The sequence below is a fragment of the Leguminivora glycinivorella genome, chromosome 4 (genome assembly GCF_023078275.1).
Source record: "Leguminivora glycinivorella isolate SPB_JAAS2020 chromosome 4, LegGlyc_1.1, whole genome shotgun sequence".
Classification (NCBI taxonomy): Eukaryota; Metazoa; Arthropoda; class Insecta; order Lepidoptera; family Tortricidae; genus Leguminivora; species Leguminivora glycinivorella.
In genome coordinates, this window is record NC_062974.1 from 7,512,668 (window position 1) to 7,536,015 (window position 23,348).

The 23,348-nt window shown below is 34.6% G+C and overlaps 1 protein-coding gene across 1 annotated transcript in view; it reads right to left on the bottom strand.

Annotated features, from left to right (window-relative positions):
* Nucleotides 1-23,348, bottom strand: part of LOC125225172 (Down syndrome cell adhesion molecule-like protein Dscam2) — a 249,772-nt gene that overhangs the window by 205,401 nt on the left and 21,023 nt on the right. Inside the window, exon 2 of the mRNA XM_048128749.1 lies at nt 7,398-7,498. Within this exon, the coding sequence (XP_047984706.1) occupies nt 7,398-7,443 (46 nt within the window). The 5' untranslated portion in view covers nt 7,444-7,498. The remainder of the gene's footprint in view (nt 1-7,397; nt 7,499-23,348) is intronic.

Here is a 23,348-nt window from a genome sequence, read left to right on the forward strand (position 1 = left end):
ACCCTTTGTGCGCGAGCCCGACTCGCACTTGGCCGGTTTTTTTGGCAGCAGGCTTTGTTCGAGATCTGCGCGGATTCTGGACTGAACAATAGCTATGTTTTTTTTGCTTTCCGCTCTTAAAATTACCTACTCTGCGCCATTTTTTATCACTCGATTTTTTTTATTTCATTCTGTATCTCATCTTCTAAGCATTTAAATTCGTCATCCTCCTTGCGTTATTCCGGCATTCGCCTAGGCTCATGGGAACCTGGGGGTTCGCTTTGACAACTAATCCCAAGATTTGGCGTAGGCACTAGTTTTTACGAAAGCCACTGCCATTTGACCTTCCAACCCGAAGGGTAAGTTACCCTTATTTGGATTTCTTGTGATGGTTTCCTTCACCGAAAAGCGTCTAGATTCAAATGGCATTTCGTACGATCCGGTCAGGATTCGAACCCGCTACCTCCGTTTTGAAAGTTTCTGGGCATTTAAATTGTTTTGATAGAAATGAAAATGAATACTAGTGGTAAATATCAGAATATTTTCAATTTCTTTCTTTCTTAATTTAGAAACAGCATTTAGCCATTTTGACTGGTTTCCGAGTAATGGAATCGAGCGAGCGCTTTCAATAAAAAACACGTCTCGTGGATATTTTTATCAAATTGGGTTAAATTTAGTATGCGACTTCACGTTTTTTAGGATTCCTATTTTGGTAATAACTTTGAGTTGAGTGAAATTTTCAATAAATATCTTCTCTTTTATTATACAACTTAGAATGATGCTTCCGGTGTGATTCGAAACTTTAAGATAATATTTTAGACACATCATACGTCAAATCGTAGTGCCAGAAACAAAATGGATGTGATATGTCAGTGTCAAAATTTACGATATTTCAAATATTTTTAAAGATATTATTAATATTAAAACCAGTCTCGTCCCGTCAATTAAGTCCGTTTTACTTTACACGACAGAGGTCGCACGTATATTTTTCGAATAATTTAGTTTTATACGTATAAATTCCAATAATTTATAGATGAATCGTGTTATATTGTCTTCCAAGTTAGTTTCGAAAAAATATCAACACTTTCTCATTACGTGACCCTACGAGTTTTTCTTCGGATTGGCATTTATTGATATCCGAAAGCTACCTACAATAAACCTATATCGTATGTGAAGCCTGTTCCACCACGCTAGTACTTTTTTTCTGTAATCCGATTGGGTTGAAAGGCTGAGGCATCTGTGATCTGACGTGGATCGGATGTATGTCGCATAAAGGTTTCTAGAATGGGTTTATAGTTATCATTATGAGGGCAACCTAATAGCCTGAACAGGATTATAAATCACTAAATATTTCAATTAAAAACCGGGTGAAACGAAATATTTTAGTGTCTTTAACAGCCAATAAGGCCAGAAGGTTAGTTTTAAAAACGTAATTATACGCGATAGTCCTGTTTGCAATTTCAAATAAGTACATGTAAAGTGGGATGTGTGTTATTCATGCAAACACTGCACATCTGTTGTGTCGTTACGGCTGCATCGTAGCTACAGTTGGTTGTCCTCAGAATGTCAATAACAACGGCCAATTTCGTAATTTCGTAAGCCGTCTAAGTTCGAAAGTCACATAAAAATCACCATTATTTCTATCACATCAAGATTTCCCTTTCGAAATTACCCGAGCATTTCTGTGATTCTAAATTACCCCAATGCACCGTATGTGTTTAATTTTAAGGCGTCAATCACAGGCATGAAGTCAAAGGATTAGCAAAATAATTTTCTTCAAAATAACGCCTGATTCCATCGATTCATCGATCAAGTCACACTTTTTCAAAATCCAATTCTAATAAACTAAACCTAACTCTCATCGAAATGAGTAACTTTGGGTGTGAAATAACCAAGTAATGCCAATTAGATTGCACGTGAAGTTTAATAGACATTTCGAAATTGAAAATTCAGCTCAAAGGAATTAATGAAGTGTCAGAGCGAGTTAACTAAGCTCAAAATCTGGGATTCGCCGATATACGCGGTCAATGCGAGCTTGATTACGACCACGAGCTTAAAGTAAGCTCTTAATACTCTAATCTGGTGAATCTAGTGTCCAGCCGTTGTTATTTAAGAAGTGAAAAATATTTATTAAGGCACAGGCAGGGCAATTTCGACGGGGGGAAATGCAACTGATCCAATTTTTTCCATGTTTTACAATGTTTACATTATTAATTAGAGTGTCCACTGGTTATGTATGGCACGCGTGTTCAGTGGATACATGTTCCACATAATAGTGTAGTAAGGGAAAAATGGATCAGTTACAATTGCCCCCCAGTCGGGATTTGTCCCGCTGTACCTTACGTACATATGAGGCAGGCAATACAATATTGATAACGTTTTTAGGGTTCCGTAGTGAACTAGGAACCCTTATAGTTTCGCCATGTTTGTCTGTCCGTCCGTCCGTCCGCGGATAATCTCAGTGACCGTTAGCACTAGAAAGCATATCCATAGCATTCCAACCCCAACGTGTAATATATTGTTGGATAGGTATTTAAAAATGAATAAGGGTTTACTAAAATCGTTTTTTGATAATATTAATATTTTCGGAAATAATCGCTCCTAAAGGAAAAAAAAGTGTCTCTGTGCCTGTAACTTTTGGACCATATGTTTAAAAAATATGAAAAAAATCACAAAAGTAGAACTTTATAAAGACTTTCTAGAAAAATTGTTTTCAACTTGATAGGTTTACTAGTTTTTTTAGGAAAATACGGAACCCTACACTGAGCGTGGCCCGACACGCTCTTAGCCGGTTTTATACTTGGACAAAACGTAGTGAAACGAATGCTTAGCATAAAACTTAAGTAATTAGGCCCTTGATTGAGATATTGTACCAAGAACGTTAGCGGTTCGCTTAATGGCAATACGTTGTGCAAGGATAGATATCGCCAGCTCTTCAGTCACCAGCGTGCGTAGCCGAATGCACAATCGCTTACAAAACGAAACGCTCGTAGATATCTATCTCTATCGCTCTTGCGACGGCTCTCACGACAGAATCACGGGCGTTTCGTTTTCGTTCCGCGTCGTAGAAATGCCATTCGGCTACAGGGTCAGCTACGCCAAAATAACGCTTCGCGACATCAGTGAATAACTTGTCTGAGCTGGGACTTCATGACATCGCCAAATTGTACAAAATGGTACCCTCTTGCATTGCAATAATTGTATTAGTAGCGGTAGACAATATTTCATTCCAACTTTTGAACTTACAAAACGTACCGAACATAATTTTAAATTTAACATGAATTTTCACTTCGGTCCCTGAAGATGGTACAACAACCTTTCCTAAACAACAACCATAATTTTTAAAATAAGACATCCATCAAAAAACTCAGCGCTAACCTATGATCTTCTGTATAAATTCATTATTATATTTATTTTACGAAACAGCAACTCTGCAGCGTTGTCTTTAGGTTGACTTTAGTTTGGTGATACACAGTTTCGTCTTGCACGCAAAAATCATTAGCATATAAACAAGGGACAACAAGTCTTTCGCGACGTTTAATGAAACTGCTGGCGAACTCATTAGGGGTCGTAAAGAAGGGTGCGAAAGGGAAGGACGGAGGTCGTCAGTTTAAGGTTTATCATTAAAAGGGAACGAAGAAAACGGAAGGGAAGTTACTGTTAATTAGACTTTCTTGAGTTCGTTTGGTCATTGTTTAAGCAGTGTTTGAATAAAAGAAAGATTGACCTGAAACGTGTCGACTACGATTTCAAACGATAACGATAACGCTAAACATGTCGAACGCTATATCGACTTAATACGTGAGTAACCCGCTTAAAATATTGTTAAATATGTATGAGTCTCACGGGAGTTTTATAGTTAAGATAACGATAACGATTTATAAATATTAAGCCTTTTGGCGTGGGGGGTAAATAAATATTGGGACTACCTTACACAAATCAACCTAGTCCCAAACGACCCAAACTAAGGAAAGCTTGTACAATGTGTGCTAGGCGACGATATTATACATTTTTACAGAGATCAATACAAATATAATCATATATATAGAAATAACCCATGACAGGATTCTTAGGAATAAATATCTGTGTTCATCAAAGAAATAAATGCTCTTAACGGGATTCGAACCCAGGACCATCCGATCGGTTTAGCTGGTAGGCCACTACCAACTATGCCAGACCAGTCGAGTTTAAAGTGCTAACACACAACCGCACCGCGCATAGGTCATCTAGCACATACTATCTTGTAAGTGAGACCAGGGGCGGCTCACTCCGCATTTCTTCCATACATTCCGGCGGCCGCGAGTTCGCGGCTCATAAAGTTTGACGACCTTGTCGCTGCGCAATAGAACTCAATGTCGTATGCAGTCCATTGACAGGTTGTTGACAGTGAGCCTTCTGTACTTGTACTTTTATATATTCTGTGGTGAGACCGAAAAAGTTTTTTTTTCTCGCTCTCACTTATGCGAAAGTTTTAAGGTCGCGGTGCGATGCAGTCGCGTTTTAGTTATTTTCAACCGTTCGGTACTCGGTAGGTATCTATTATAACTTGATTAAAAAAAAATGTCAATACGAATGAGGTCTTACATATTTAGAAATTCTCTTACAACACTAAAAACTCAATTTCGTCTAGACAAAAGAAAGCTAATGAGATGATAAAATTCATGAAAAACTTGAATGAGTGGAAAAACCTTTCGTTGCTACGAGACTTTTCCATTAATCCGTTTATTAAACGTTTATAGTTATACTAATTAACTTTAAAAACGGACTAGAATATAAGAGACAATATCACTAAGTTTTTCTTAGACTACCTATGTTTACTTTTCTCCTTGGCGAATGACGAAAGGCGATAAGTACGTCATATAACTCATATATAAAATAAAATAAAAATAAAAAATTGTTGTAATTTTTCGATACAAAAAGTTATTGCTCATTTTGACGACTGGTTTGGCCTAGTTGATCTGGATAGTGGCGTTCCTTAAGGATGGTCTTGGGTTCGAATCTCAGCATGGATATCTAATGCGGAGAGCACAGATTTATTTTGTTCTTGAGTCCTGGATGTGTTTGATAATTATGTACTTGTATGTATATTTAACGTGGTCTTTCAACACGAGCTTTCTTGAACTTACCCGTGAGGTAAAGTCAAATTGTGTTTGAATGTCCTATTTTAAATATTTATTAATTTAAAATATTTATTTAATGCACTAATGAAACCAAATAGACATATTTTGCACATACTTTCAATAACTCAGAGCTTAAAATATTTCAACCACATCGTTAGTTACGGAGTGGACTTTGCTTTTAATATTTAATTGGCTTGCGGTAACCTAATTTAATAACTGTCATATCACGAGTATATTTTCTTAATCGTTTTAGTATGGAAATGAGCTGTATATAAATGTGCATAATTTTAGAACGATAAACTATTATAAAAGTATAGCACTTACGAGACTTATTTTATCGAATAGCATAAAATCTTGCATCGTACGAGATGCAACTAGTTTAGAAAGAAAAACTTTCCAACTCCCTGGAAATAAATCGCTTCAAGCGGGTGCGTTACGAAATTCGTTCGAGTTTTCCGTTAGACGGGTCAAGTCTCCAGGAACTTGGGAACAGTTAATAAGTGGAAGAGTAGATAGCAGTTTTAAAATAAATACACATTACACAATTATGTGAAACTTCTATTTTGTGATACGATAGTTTCAGAGCAGTAATTTAAGTTTATAGTGGTTGTTAAGAAGTAACGTTACGAATAAAAAATAGTTATTTGTTATACAAGGGGGCAAAGTTGTATTTTAACGCCGAATGTGGAACACACGAGAAATACATTTGCACCCGAGTGTAACACAAACCTTTTCCCCTCACTATAGCGAGGAAACTACAACGCAAAAAATGCGTTTATAACTGCTTCCACAGGTGGTAAATCATCTTTATTACTAGATTCACCTACTTATATCAATTTTAAAGCAGTTAATTTGACTTTATTCAAGGTCAAATTACTTTACCCACTAGTGGATAAAATGCGTTTTTACCCGCTGGTATTAAAGGACAAAACACGTGTTTCCGAGCTAGTGAGGGGAAAAAGTAAATACCTAAGTAGGTAATTTAAAAACAGGTTTTGTTCCTTATCAGCAAAAAAGTTGCAAAATTTATGTATATAACTAAAACTAATAAATGAATCCAAATATAATATTTATTTCAGATGAAATAGACGTAATTGTCCGCCTTATAAAAATAGTTGCTTTCAATACGTGATTTTAATATGATTTTTACAAAGAGGGTGAAATACATTAGAATTGACCGACCGTCGATGGATCTTTGACCCCCATTAGAACCGGTGAATCTAAGAGTATTAAGAGTAGATAGGATGGATGGATACCTCATACAAATTATTATATGAAATACATATTTTATTTGTGTATAACCTCTGCGTTATTCGTCAAAAAATAAAATAACGATGTCGAATATTTACCAAATATACATAGTCAATTAGTCACGTATAAAAATCCGCAAACAAGAGATATCTGTGCATGTTTTATGTACACGTCCGGGCCCCGAGGCCCCAATTTCCATTTTAATTGACAGGGCTTCGATGTAAATCTGGCCTTTGTTGTGCCAGGATTAGAGTTGTAAAAATATTGACTGGCTTTTGCTCTGTGAAGCATGAAGCTGATGGAGTGCGCCTCGGTATAGTGGTTGCGTTGTGCTATTGTTTACGGAACCGTGCCGAAATTGACCTATATCGAGAATTATGGTTGAATTCTTGTCACAGCAGGTACAGAATACACGCCTTACGATTTACGCGCTATCATACATTCTGTGTTTTTTGAAGTATGCGAGCCGTGTTCCGGGACTTCCGGGACACAACGAAGTGGGAAAAGAAAATTGCTGGTAGTAAAAACTAGATATTTCTACAAGTTACTGAAAGAAGAATTTGCAAGTTTCTTAATTAAACCTAGCTCCAACGAAAGTTTGAGCAATTCCTTTGTCACCATCTCGACAACTTATGTGATGCCAAAAAGAACTTCGCACGCGAATGCATATACACTTGAGCAAGAATCTTAAAATTTGTTATTTAATGGTGCTCCCACACTGAAAATTATAAACACAATGTTGCATCATAAGGGGACAAGTGCAGATATTTTGATACTCGAGCAAGTGAAGGATTCTAAAATGAGAGTTTTAAATGATTTACGGTTATTTTCATTAGACTTATATTAACCGGGATATATACCGTGATTACCTTTTTGATTTTTTTCGAGCTCCCGATATTTCAACGGAGTTTCATGCATCATGACGTGGGTGGATGTCAAAGTTGCGTAGACAGTGCGCGAAAAGGTAATCACGGCCTATATCCCGGTCAACATAAGTCTGATTCTAAAATGGCTATCCTGTACACGATATAAAATATTATTTCTTACCCATGGCAAATAGGATGAGCAGGGCGGACACCACCCACGAGCTCATGATGACGTCACGGGTTGCTCACATCGCTATTAGTGGCAAACTGGAGCATGGGCATCTGCAACAAAAAATAGGTATATACCCAATTCTATAACTTGTACAATTTTAAATAAGAAATGAGGTAACGCAATTTATTTTACCAACAAAACTTAATTAAATTTATGTAGAACTAGCTTTTGCCCGCGGCTTCGCTCGCGTTATAACGGGACAAAAAGTAGCCTACGTCACTCTCCACCCCTTCAAGTATCTCCACTTAAAAAAACACATTCGTCGGTCCGTTTTGCCGTGAAAGACGGACAAACAAACAGACACGCACACTTTCCCATTTATAATATTAGTATGGATATTTGCTAAATCGTTATAAATACTGATATTTATCACGGAGTATCTAATTTGATTACAATTAATCATAATCAATAGTGCATATCTCAAACGAAAATCGAAAAGTACACATTAACATGTAGGTCAACCAAGTCAAACAAAGGCTTGTAAAAATAGTCTACAAAAGAACTCAGAAAACAATGCTCAAAAATAATATTGATTTATTATTCCCAGGTCTGAAAAATTTGCATAAATCGGCCCTAGAGAAGGATCATAACGGACGCCGAAAGAATTAAAAAAACAATTAATCCTGGCTGGCATAAATCTTGTCCGATAATAAATGAACGCGACGAGTTTTTAAAGTAACGGCGTTGATAAAGTATCTCACTTCCGGATGGGGGTTAGGAAGCTGCGGGGTTGAAGACCCAGTTATAAAACGCAATTTTAAGGCGATATATTTCCGTAGACACTGCGCGCACTCGTTTTTTGAAGCCGTTAAAAACATAGGAAAACGCAATGGAAAAATCTGAAAACGATATATGTTAAATTTCAGGATCTGGTGAGTATGTTATGGAGTTGAACAACATGAATGTTACAACTTCGCTCGATAGAAAATGACTCCAAAGTTACCTCTTCTTTTAACAATAAATCGTTCCCATAGCTAGGATAAAAACTTTTTTGACTTGTTTTTTACTTCAATATATAGGTAATAAGATTATCTAGACGAATCTGATGAGTTTGTGCCGGTAGCGTCATTAAAATAATATAATATTTACCAAATACTACCAAATCCGCAAAGGAAAGATGGAACAACTATGAACCCAATTTTAAGACCTGTTACTAATCCTGTTTTTGCAAAAAAAAAATTTTTTTGAAAAATTTTTTGAAATTGAAAACATTTTCGATGGCACTTATGGCCTCTTCAGTCGCGCGGCGGCGCTTTCAGAGGATGGACCTGTGTCAGTTTTCTCCGCGTGGTCACGTGTCATTGAAACAATGGGGAACAAAGCTTTGAGGAGGCAGAAAAAATAATTGCGTGCTAGAAAACAAATAAAATAAAGAAAATTCTAATCAAAGACTGTGAAAAGGGAGGAAAATGATAATTTATATATACTCGTAAGTATTTCATTTTCATATGATGTTATCAAGTGACATTTACGATATCTAAACATCATAGATTTTAGAAACCCCTAGATGACGCGTCTGTGACGTCATTACAGCACAACTTTTCCACTTGGAAAATATATGACTGATATCCAGCTAGTGAAGAAACTTACGTATAATTTCTCATAAAAATATTGAGTTGTTCGAAAGAAAAGGCGGCGGTAGGTACAGTACTGATTGAAGATCAGGTAGGGTAGGTATTTCTGTCTTTCAAAATTTGGTATAAGGTTAATTAGATCGTGCTACCCTCCGTCTATATTTTTTCTGTGTCTATGCCAAACATGTGGCCAGCCTGACAGAAATTTTGTTTGACAACTGTCGCCATTTTTCCACAATAGTTAAGAGATTTCAGTATTTTAACTTCTCAATAAATTTTGATGAAAGTCCATAATCATACATTGATAAAGCTGGACAATTTTTTTATTTTTATTTGGTGGGTATGATTACGGTACTTTATATTTACAGATATTTGTCTAATTTGCAAGATTATATGAATCCTTCAACAAGCTCTCTGACTCCTTTGACAACAGTTGATACTTGATATGAATATACTTGAGAATTCAAGGTAGGCATAGAATGGTATTGATTGGTAATGGTAATGGTATTGTGCTGGGTTGTATTTTATTTGGAGGTACGGTAGTGGCGGTAATGCCCCCGCCAACACGAGTCAAGCAAAGAGAAAAGCTGTTTTCTTGAAGCATTTTGTCGTTCTTCTGAATCCTCGAAATTTGGGTCTGATTTAAACCAGATAAATATAATTTTCAGGATATGATATCAATACTCAATAGCAACTTTATTAAATAGACAAAGTTTCAATTGCATAGTTTTCATACTTTAGATTTTATTCATATCTTAATATAAATAGCATAGATTTCATCAGTGACTGGATGAGTGATTTCATCATGTTTGAATGATGATCATCAAAATATACAAGTAAGTAACCTGCTCTTAGTAGGTTCATAAACAACAAGAATAAAATTCGAAACTTTGGCATGTATACAGCTTAAAAGCTTTCAATATGAAAATGAAAAAGCGTTATTTATTCACGACTGACAAATTTTATGTGTATTTTTAAACAACAGTGGCATGACATAATAATCTTTTTACATAAAGTCTATGGTCAAAGAAGCTGACGGTTACTGTATTCTGTTAACAATATGTTTATAAGAAAAAACTTCTACATGAAGTAGAAAACTCGCCGAGATGTTAATCTTTCCCCTCCTCCCTTCAGTTTTTCATATATTCATTTTCAGTTTTTTTTTTATATATCCAAAAAAACACATCAAAAAGCCACGAATTCTTACACCATCTTTTAAGTCGAAATTTAAAACTTGAAATTAAACAACCAACAAGGTTATGTAGCGGAACCTGCATAGATAATTTCGCACATAACATAAAGGGGTCTCAGGGAGAAGTCGTGGAATTGGCTCTATCGGATCATGCAGCCCAAATCTTAAAGTGTCCTGTAAAGAAAATATGTCTGATTAAGTCTTGGCGTGTCACGCGCCGTTGCTATAGTCAAGAAAATCTTGAAAAGTTCAGTAGACATCTAAAAAGCATTACATTTGACGATGTGAAAAATTGTAATCATGTAAACTCTGCATATGATTCCTTCTTAAATACCTTTAAACTATTATACGATCTATGTTTTCCGTACCTTAGCTTCAAAAAAAAGGTGAATGCAAAACCAAAGTGGATGTCAAAAGGAATCCAATTATGTTGCAAAAAGAAAAGACAAATGCTATGGTCTTACCGATCTAGTGGAAAAAACGAAAAAGCAAGGTCACTACATATTTTAAGGTCGTACAGTGCCAGACTCAAAAGAGTTATTAAGCTTACTCAAAAATCTCAAAATGACTTCTATGTAAAAACCTCGAGAAACAAGTCAAAAGCTACATGGCAAATTATAAATAAATGTAAAAGTAATTTACCACCAGAGCCAATACATCAACTAATAGTAGACAATGAACAGATAACAGACCCAACTAATATTGCAAAAGCATTTAACGACTACTTCATTGATGAAATACAAAACAATGTTTATGCTTCCCAACAATACAATCACAATATAACTAGTAATCCATATACTATCTTCCTTGCTCCGACTTCGCCTAATGACGTTTTAAACGCTATTAAAAACTTAAAAAACAGTCATAGCGTTGGTTTTGATGGTATAAGCACCAAGGTAGTTAAATATGTGGCTGCATCCATTTCCTTACCATTAAGCCACATAATTAATCTTAGTTTTACTACTGGCGTATTTCCAAATAAGCTTAAAATAGGAGTTGTAAAACCCTTGCATAAGAAAGGGTGCAAACAAAATGTGCAAGACTACCGACCAATAACGTTGTTACCTATATTTGCTAAAGTGTTTGAGAAAATTATTTACAACAAAATTTATACATTTCTTGATAAATACAAAATATTAATAGAAGAACAGAAAGGATTTAGGAAAAATAACACCACTAACATGGCAATATATGACTTGGTCAGCAAAATTTATACCAATCTGGACTCAAGAAATCCGTCATGCGCCATATTTATGGACATGACGAAAGCATTTGATCACGTCGATCATAATACGCTATTAAAAAAATTAGAATACTATGGTATCCGAGGAAATGCATACTATTTATTAAAATCTTACATAGATGACATACAACAATACACAGAATTAACGCAAATTTGTACCTCCTCCAGAGAAGAAAAGACATATAAATCAGAACGTAGACACGTAAAATATGGAGTGCCTCAGGGGAGTGTACTAGGACCTCTGTTGTTCTTGATTTACATCAATGACATCGTAAAAAGTAGCCAATACCCAATGATACTCTTTGCTGACGATAGCACAGTTTTTATAGAACTTGAAACTAATACAAATTATGAACAAAATGTTAATTCTACCATTACAAATATAATAAGCTGGCTAGACCACAATAATTTAAAAATAAATATTAGTAAAACTAATGTTATGCAGTTCACTCAGAGAAAAGCTGTGCCAAAATTAGACGTGGTGTATAACGGAGAGATAATAACTAAAACTTCTGTCACCAAATTTCTAGGTATATTCATTGATAGCAACATGTCTTGGGAGGCACACTCCTTAGAAATATGTAAAAGGCTATACACATTCTCATATGCGTTAGGTAAATTAGCGAAGATCTCTGACCAGAAAACCGTATTGACGGCCTATCATGGATTTGTCAGCTCTAACTTACGCTTTGGTGTCATATTCTGGGGCAACTCAACCTATAAAGATCAGATGTTTAAAGCCCAAAAGCGCTGTATTAGAGCTATTTATAATCTTAATCAACTGGAGAGCTGCCAACCGTATTTTAAGTCTAAAAAGATTCTCACGCTACCTTGTCTGTACATTTATGAATGCTGTAGTTTTGTAAAAAATAATCCATCTTTATTTAAAATGACTGAGCCCAATCCTATGGGTAATTTACGACCCAGGGAGCCGATGATTGCTATAAAGAGATATCAAACGGCATTAATGGGCCACAGTATATGTGTCATGGCACCTAAACTGTACAACAAGCTACCCATTGAAATAAAAGATGCCAATTTAAATAAATTTAAGTCTTTGTTAACAAAAATGTTAGTAAATAAATGTTATTATAGTACTAAGGAATATCTCAATGATTCATTTGAAACTGAGTGAATGGTTTTAATAATCTTATTTTTTATTGACATAGTTCCTATTAAATTAATTCAATGCCGTAATCAATGTTCCTAATTTTACTGTAAATATTATTTTAATTCTATTGCATGTTTTGTAAATATTACTTTAAGATATTATGTTAAGACTTATTTTATAAGGAATTAATTGTGCATGCCATGAACGGCAGATTTTAGAGGACACTTCTTTTGTTTTAACACCCAATTGTACTTACGTACCTAAAATCGTGCAAAATAAATATCATTATCATTATCATTATCATTTAAATCATTAGTATTACTTACACAAATGATGAAACCTAATAAAGAAAATAAAGGCGGTGATCGTTTACCATCAGGCGATACAGCTGCTCATTTGCCTCCTATTTCATGCAAAAACTAAGAAAGCCCAGTTAAAATACGGCGATCATTATACTGCGATCCGTCTGTGCCATGCTGCCGCGCGAATTTGAGTTCCCGCGTGCGACAAGCGAACAGAGCCGCGCGGGCGGGGCTGCCCGGACGCCGCGCACCTCACCCCCTTGGATTGGTTAATTTGACAGATCATCTCGCCTTAAGTCGATATAGAGAAACATCAAGTTTTAATGATCTTGGTTCTATAAGGGCACTGCCGTATATCAAAAATGTCGGACAGTCATCTTGCGTCTCGCCTGCGCCTCCTTTATTTTAATTTGAAAATATATTCAAAATAAATAAAGTTATATTTAAAAATCATAATATCAATAAGTAATAGCTTCAAACAAGTTATATCGAAAAACAAATACAGCATGATTATGATGAACCCAAAATAATGTAAAATATTAAAATTCACGCTTCAGCAATATTAAAAACACATTACCTCACAAAATTACCGTTTAAACAGAGCTATTAAAGCATAAAAAAAAGTCATAAAGTGTCAAACAAAAAAATCGAATCACACCATTAGGCCGTGAGTACTTAATCAATCAACTCCGCCCAGCGGTCGCACGGAAGTAGAATATCCAACAAAATGTCGGCGGAAATTCGGTGCACTCAACTTGACTCAACCCATATCAGACGCAATTTATTTTTTGAATATTTTTTTGCTTTCTATATGCTGTAGAGAGTTAGAGGCCCGAGTTCAGCACAATACTATGATATTGATATGCATGCCTTTAAGTATAGACCATATCAAGTGACCGTGATGATACTGCAGATAGGTCTACCGTGAACATTTGACGTTTTAGAATATTCATACGTTACTCAAATGTAAATACGTTGTACGTAAACGTTACATAAAATGTAATTTTTAGCTGTAGTAGGTACCTAGCAAAAATATTAATAATAATATACCTATATATATATATATATATATTTCCATAGGTACGGTACTGGTAAGGACCTCTATTTACTATAAGTTTTTGACGATACAAAATACGTTGATAATAAATGTGTGATAAAAAATAAAGAACTGGGAATCTCTGAAAATCAATACGATGTTGACATCAAAACTCTTTATGTCTTGGTACTCTTTGTTGTCATTATACATATAAGTACAAGCACGAATGATAACATTACTTAAATATCTAAATGTACGTTCGTAAATGTTCTTCTGATTAAAAAAAACACATATGTATAGGCATACCTACAATATGCAATTCTACTGTACTTATTATTTACTACCCTTTAAATTTCGACATAAGTACAGTCAACCAATTAAGAATCCTAGGCCACTCTAGAAACCTGTCGTATCGAAACCGTGCTTTTGCTATAGAAGTCAGTTTGACTTTGACTGTGAAAGGGTTCTACAGTGGCCCATTCAGATTGGTTGACTGTACATTAAAAGACGGGCTGATTTCTCGCTCCAATATCCTGAATCTAGCCATTCGAATTCATACCAACCCAACAAAAACCATTCGAGTACATAATTTAACATTCGATATCTTAATTTTCCTTCCGGTTGTTTTAAGGCTCAGTAATTTAAACTGATATTCCGATGAGATTATCACAACCAGGAAGGCAAGCACGGTCGCGTGATAAATGATATAACGTCCATTGAGTAATTATTCCTTCGTATAGACACAGAATATATAATAGTACAAGTACAGAAGACCCACTGCTTTGATGTTCACGACATGCCGCCTTTTTAAATGCCTACAAAATTCTTACAAAGAAACGAGCCGCACGTGCGCGGCGCCCGGCGATAGGGTTGCCTATGGACTAAAACGAATACTCAGGTAAAATGTTACACTATTATATTCAAGTCTTGGGTACTTTCTAGGTATATATACATATATTGTTGTTTGAGTTCCAACATCACAAGCCTTATTGAATCTTTTTGGTGGAGTTAATCAGTAGTAGATCTGTTTAAAAATGTGTGGTATTTATTTTCTTCATGATATTATCTATTTAACTAAGCATTATTAGCCATTCCACACGCGGACATCCCATATGAACCTTAAAAAAAAACTCGCGACGTAAAGTAAAATTAGAAAGTGCAAACGTGCGTTCCGGGAGAACGCGCGCCACCCCTGATTAGGCCGCGAACTCGCGGCCGCCGGCATGTACTTGTAGCGCGGCGATAGAATCGCGGAGTGAGCCGCCCCTGGTATAGAGGAGCTATAGCAAACAACGAACGTGTCACAGCCTGCAAGCTGAAGGCGGGGCGAGGGGGCGGGGTGTGAACCAATGGCCTGCTTCCGTAACGTCGCAAGCGCTGCGATTTTACTCGGCGCTTACGACCTTTCGATCGCGATAATGAGCCCTGCATAGAGTGCATAGATTAGAAGTCGTAGTATAGAAGCGACATGGGTTTACATTTAGCGTGAGTTGTTAACAAAAAACATAAATCGCTGTTAGTTTTGTAACGACAATCAAGCTTGAAATCTGTATTTAAAACTAAACTTTTTTCACGTTCTGAATTTAGATTATAGCTTAGTATAATTTACATAATTAAAACAATGACGATGTTTTTATTGAAATTCCATGCTAAATTTAATGCGATAATTAATCGTTGCAAAACTGACAGCGATTTAACTTTTTCTTAACTCTGTGAGTCCCAATTTTCTTAAATGCCCACATAGAAAGCTGCATACGGACTAAGCGTACATGTGTAGCCGCAACTGGATATTAGTTATTTATGTGACATTTGCATAATGGTAGGCATTAAAACATGTGTTGTTTTTGTTGTGTTAATAAGATAACATGAGTGTTTTAATGCCTAATTATGTATAGTCGCATACATAACTTTATCTACATCCATGTATGTATGGGCGCGGGTTTATCGTCCCATAGAAAATTTGAATTTCGTGACCGTCTTAAATTCATTCAAAATGCACTTACATTTATACCATGAAATTCGACACGCGTATTGAGAATCTATTATAGACCGAATAGTCACAATAATAATTAAATAACCTTTTTGCGTCGATAATCAATTTAAGTTGATAGGAAACTTAAACTAACTTTTTGTCACGTCTGCTTTTGTTGCATTTTTTAGTTTCAACGAAAAGCTTCGGCATGAGTTTATATTGATACAGTAAGCGTGTTTAAACAAAAATGCAGTTAACCACGTATACCTTGGCTTTAGTTAGATTTTCCTGAGAAGTTTGTACAGTACCTCACTACACATTATTTAGACGAAATATTTTTCATTGCGATACGTCAATCTACCACAGCCGTTCGGCACAGACTAAGCGCGTTAAGGAGGTATTGTTAAAAACTAGAATAATATACGAAATACCTAAATAGTAGTCTCATTCATTGAATACACCGACCCTTGACCAATGTAACCGAAATAGCAGATTCTTAGAAATAAATTAATGGGTAACTGCGAAATATCTTCGCGTTCAATTTATTGTACGTAGCGTAGGCGTATGTCAATACTCACTAACTCAGTGGACTATTTATAGATTACCCTCTTATTCATCAAAATATTAAAGTCTTAATTAGTTTAGTTAATAGACAAAATTGCATTATGCATATATGCAATATGGTATATGAAAAAAAAATGTGTATTATTTAATTCTTTTCAAAAAATGAGCTTAATCTCAAAAGAATAGCTTTTGGGTCATTCCATTGTGACGGGTGGGATATTTATACTCTTTTTTGCCTACATTTTGCTTTATTTCTGCCAAACGGCAACAATTAGCGTATTAAATATGACATTATCAATTACTTGAATAATCAATGCGTACTGTACCATCAAAAAAAATATGAAAATGTCATTATTATTATGAGAAATTGATGGTATAAGAAGTGTGACGGGTGGGACTTCAAAGTGCCTCTCCTCTCCGACTTGACTTACACAATTCGCAATTGGTAAGAAACTACGAAACTTTTGTTAAACAACCATTTTTTATTTAATTCCTGATATTATATAGATTAGGTATTAGTATAATTTACGCAAATAACTCGTAAAACAAAAATAATTTTGCTTCTCAATGCTTGTGACGGGTGGGACAGCGCTTTGTGACGGGTGGGACGAGTAACATTTGAGTATACAAATATATGAAAAATATAAAGACAGTTCGTTTGTATTTACTTTAAATCAGCTCTTTTATTAATTATTTAATGTTACAAGTAACAATTTCAGTAGTTTTCTTAGAGCATTAAACCAAAAAAAATATTTTTTCAACTTGAATTTTTAAAGGTTCAGAAAATTGTCAAACCTTGTCAAACAGTCTATTACCACATACTTTTATCAGTGGGTCAGAAATAATGTCAAAAATTTTACCAGTTTTAATGAAAAAGACTTCTTCCTGACTCATAGGCCTCATTGCATTCATTGTGTTCTAAAAAGTAATACCACAACCGAATTAAGCAATATTAGACATATAATTTGCTTTAATATAACCCAGTTAGGTTTAACTAAACTTAAAAGAAGGATTTTATACTCATTAACTCAAGTTTTATCAGATAACCCATTTTGCTCACCCGTCACTGTGACGGGTGGGACCTACTTTGAAAAGCGTTAAAAGTATACTTTTATTCACAAGAGCAACGCGTTTTTTAGCTAAAATAACTAACCTCAACCTAATTGTTACTTTCACAAAGTAAGACATCAAGAGTTTAGATACTTTTAGGGTAAACAAGAAAAAACTTTGTTTTATTGTGACGGGCGGGACGTGAGTTACGCATTGTGTAGACGCCCAATAAATCCTAACCATGAAACTTAATTTAAATTTACTTGCCACTGGTTTAAACAGCTTTAAATATATTTTCTTTTACACATATCACTTTCTCCATAATGTTTATTAAAAGCGCGAAATAGCGCTGCCAACTTAGGGTATATATATGCCACCTTAGACAACTGGTGCTAGGGGTACGTTTGGACACATATAAAATGCAAAAAAATGTCATAAAAAGAAAAAACTCATTGATTCATAAAATTAGGCATAATGTTCTATTCTCTAGATGTAGATTTAAATGTAAATTAAGTTATTTAATTTTTATGCCTGTGGTGTCGGTTTCGCTGGAATGACCCTTTTGCAGTTAACTATTCGTTACATTTTTTATAGTTTTTGCATTTATAAATACGACTCATTTTTAGGGTTCCGTAGTCAACTAGGAACCCTTATAGTTTCGCCATGTCTGTCTGTCCGTCCGTCCGTCCGTCCGCGGATAATCTCAGTAACCGTAAGCACTAGAAAGCTGAAATTTGGTACTAATATGTATATCAAGCACGCCAACAAAGTGCAAAAATAAAAAATGGAAAAAAATGTTTTATTAGGGTACCCCCCCTACATGTAAAGTGGGGGCTGATATTTATTTTATTTCCAACCCCAACGTGTGATATATTGTTGGATAGGTATTTAAAAATAAATAAGGGTTTACTAAGATCGTTTTTTGATAATATTAATATTTTCGGAAATAATCGCTCCTAAAGGAAAAAAAGTGCGTCCCCCCCCCCCTCTAACTTTTGAACCATATGTTTAAAAAATATGAAAAAAATCAAATATGAAAATTGTTTTGAACTTGATAGGTTCAGTAGTTTTTGAGAAAAATACGAAAAACTACGGAACCCTACACTGAGCGTGGCCCGACACGCTCTTGGCCGGTTTTTTAACACATCTTTTAACGAAAAAGTATAATTATTCATGACATCATTTCTTAAAATGTTGTCAAAGTGACATACCTAGTCTTTCCATGTAGGTATCCTTCATAATATGATCCTGGTATTGCCAATGTTAATATCGCTTAATAAAAATTTTACCTTAATCTTCAAATAAATAATTATAGCAGACCAATGCTAGTATTGTTTATAAATCCACTTCTGAAAACAAATAAACTGAAACTGTAACGTTTTCAAGATTCGATACGATATAATATAACAAACTGATTTGAAACTTGAAATAACATTTTCCCGATAAATGATATATCTGATACAAAACCAAGAATTTACTTCAGTAAATCTGTGGCATCGATGCTGGTAACTTACATTGTTTATTGGAAAATCAGGAGAATTCTATTTTTTTTATTATTGTTGTTTAGTATTGCTGTAAATAAAAAGCAAATCGACGAAGACAGAAATATATATAAGGTCCTAACTCCTAATTTATTAGATGCAGATAATTTTAAAGCTGATAGTACTCGGTCTCTGGAGTATATTAAACCGTGAAACATTATAACTTTTACGATGTTTTTTTGGAGAAAACGGAAAAACAAATTTACTACGTAATAAACACCCTGTTTATGTGATTATTAAATGAAAACTCATTGAACAGATTCTAGTACCTCTTTTACGTACCACTTTTAACTGTAACTGGCCACTTCAATGACATGTGCAGTTTTCCCGCCGAACCTTTACGACATTTACAACAAACAATTGTTGACATGACAGACAGTGTTATTGTGACATGTGATAATGCACATGATGATTTTTTTTAGACGAAATTATAATTAATATTTTTGTTAGGAAAATGAAATAAAAAAAGTTACATGAAAAGATTTCTTAATTTATATTTAAAGTTAATTATTTTAATGTAAAGTATCATGTGTTAAAATATCTGCAACTAATAAATTAGGACCTTATATAGACGTTACGTGTCGCAGCAGTAGCGATGTAATAACGTGAGTACAACCGTAGATTCATTAATTATTTAAAGAAATATGCCAAGTAAAAAGATAACATGTTTTAGTTAATTATAGCCTGACAAGTTTTTATTTGACCCTGAAAGAGTGTCGCTACAACCGCTTTCATATGGCAATTATGTGCGGACGTCATATATAATATAATGGGGACAGAGTGTACTGGTTTCGCGTTATTATTTGTAAAAAATTAAAAACATGGTTTTAGAGATTCAAAATTTAATAAGCAAGGTTTAAGACTCGCTACTTGTTACCGCATAGCCTAAAATCACAGGCACATGATTTAAGAATCATGTGCCTTTATTGAAGTCGTCGATGTTTATTTTGTTTTTGCGTGGGACCTTGTTTTGTACTGGAGGCAATGATGGAACGGCCTCATTTCTATCAATATTTTTAACGGCAGGGCTACAGACACCTTAAATAAGAACAAAAAATATATTAAGCTAAATCGAAAGAAAAGAATATAATGCTCATCGAAACCAACTAACCAATACAGGATAACCACACTATAAACTGTCAGTATCGGACTTGTCAAGAACAGATTTCAGAACATTGTTATCGAAATATTGTGATTATTGTGAAATCCTTCATCCTTCTTTGTTGTATATAATTTATCACGTTCAGAATAATTATTTTCACTTTTTTTTTCATATTATTTTGGTCACATTAACGATAAAACCGTTAGAAAATTTAAAATGCTTACTACTTGTTTACATCACTTATGACTTTCGACGATGGGTGTCAAATAGTAATCCTTGACAGTAAAAGAAATTAGTTCAACTGAAAATCCGCAACGTGGCGAGGGTCAAATAGAAACTTGTCAGGCTATAAGTAAATAATTATTTATCATAATAAAGCAATATTTAAATAATAAATATATTTAGTATACCACAGTCGACAATGCTTCATTTTTAAGTTTACTCACAGAACTTAATTTAGATAGAAGAATCAAATTCATATATTTGTATAGGGGCCGAGCGTGTCAAATTTTGTACTGAAGTTGATTCTTGCCTGTAATTTTAAATATGTCTCAGGCTCTTAATTGTTCATAATTTTTGTGTTGTTGCAATTGAATATCACGTAACGAGGCATTTTTTATGTTTTGGTTGACTTCAACTTACAAAAATTGACGCCCGAAAGCTGCAAGCTGCGAGTAAAGACGGACAACTCAGTGGATTTCACTGAGTTCATTTGACACGCTAAGTAGATACGTTTGCTTGATCTATGGTATATATGACATCTGTGAGTTTACTTTTATATAGGGGTTACACGCCAAAAAGGTATTAATAGTTGCAGCAAAAGATAAAAGATACTCTTTGGAATAAATGATTGGTTCTCTTCTTTTCAAATCAGAATGCTTCCAATTTTCAACTGACAATATTCTCACAGGACCACAATATATCACGAAAGAACTAAAAGCACTACTGACAGTACTGACATCCGTCATAGGCATGGCCTTTATTCCCTAGAGCAAGCTATTACAAAAACGAGCAATACAAAACACCTACACGGTGGCCCTAGATCGCCAAACATTTTTTCTTCCCTTGCCAATCTCCCTGCGAAATGTTGTCTATTTCTCTACCATGATCCAACAGAACCGTGCCATTATATTAGACAATATTACGTTTCCACAAGGCTTAGAATTGCATGGGTAGAATAGGTTCTGGTGTTATACCTTTGGCAAGCCTGGGATCAATTATGCAGGTCAGTACGGCGGTTAATAATGGAGTGGACCTATTCAGGGAGACGCGATTCGGCTCTCAACTCACAATGGCAGAACCCAATGCTTTATGTTCTATCGATTTGTATTAGCAATGGAATACAACTTGTATAGTAGTGGAGTATGGATTATAATTAAAGGCCTCTTAGACGATATTAAGTTCTGTAGGCCTAGCACATGATGGCCGCGGGAGTATGTCGCCGCGAGATAGGTGACACGTCTTTGTCTAATTGTATTAATGACATAAGGTCAGGTAGTCTATCTCGCGGCGACTTACTCCCGCGGCCATCATGTGCTAGGCCTGCTGTGTTTGAGTCCAATTAAAAACATTTTTATTTTATTACTGCGATTACTACAAAGAGGCATAGATTTGGGTTCCTTTAACATGTTAGAGTAATTATTTATTAATGCCTTATTTTGATTTATCTTACTGTCATTTATGATGAAAGTATTAAAGAATATCAATTGACTAATAGTAGTCACTGGGTTTCCGCCATGTTGGAATGTTATAAAAATGGCGGACAAGCAGTGACGGTGGCCAGTTCGAGTACAGACGAGTAGTAGTGAAGAAGTCTTGAATTATTTATTGTAAATTGGTTGTTAATATGTTTGTTATAAGTGAATAAAGTAAATGTGATGGTACAAGTAATAGTTTTCATCGTCAACCTGGTAATATCCCCAACAGTTCAGAAGTTGGACGAAACAAAAATCGATAAGATTTTTGCCACGCCGCACAAGTGTAAGGTTTTTTTTTTTAGTCAAAATAATGTAACGGATTTATTTAACGAAACGTGCATTTAAATTGCTTTGGTAAGTGAGACATGTATTATATTTATTTCTTAAAATTAAACTTCATGTTCTGAAACTGGTTTGATAATCTACCCTCATGGCAGTATAAATTGATGAGCTCTCATTATTGTTTTATTTAAAAGATGACTTACTTTTGTACCTAAAAATCTTTTTACAAAAGGTGTGTAACATTACATTGCCCATTAGTTATTGAAACACATAAATCTGATAACTATATGACTAGTATATTCTGGATACACAATAAGCGCCGTCATATGATACGTCATTCAGTTTGTGACAGTAAAATTTCATAAATTAATTGGCATAAGGAAATCGTGGAATTATGAGTAAAGTAAATTTGTATCTTATCAATAGAAATAAAGTTCTGATTAAACGACTGCTTTATTTAACGATGCCTCGAGTTGTTAAACACAAGCCATTTTATGTTGTTTCCGAAAAGTGGTGTAATTTATTCCAACGAGGCAATTGTCCTGCTGTTGTATTCTGTTATATAATTATACATATTCGAGCTTATCAAGTTATACAGATCAGATAAACAATTAAACATTCATACTGAATGAAATACGCTGTGTAAAATATGTTCTCATAAAGTACTTCAATAATTTAATCCCTCGTGTCCGGTAACACAAGATTGGTAAAAATTATGTATACTTATGAAAAGTTGATCTCAATTCAAACTGAGAATTATAATGCAGTTCTTAATTTTGATATTTAATGCTTTAAGTACGATTTTGAACAAAAACGATTCCTGTTCATTTGCAAATACATATTTAATAGTGAATTTAACATATTATATTAACCGTTAAAATTGAAGTTGTGCAATTGTGGGTAGTTTAATTCTGTTAAGTACTGAATTTAAATAAACAACTTTGATAATAAGGTTGCCAACCCCTGGTATGAATAATGGAGAGTAAGTTGTATCTCTAATCATCTTCAGATATTTTATGATAACTCGTTATAAAAATGTTTAGCGTTTTAAAGTTTTAAAACTCAACGAATTGAAATGTGTTGTTTTTCAACGTTTTATTTCACGAATTGGACTGATTGATCTCATATTGATTGTTGACGGTATGCTACCACATTTATGAATACTATTTTATAATGGCCAGTGATGGCAGAATTATTTAATCAAAGTAACGTATAAAATAAAATTCTTCGCATT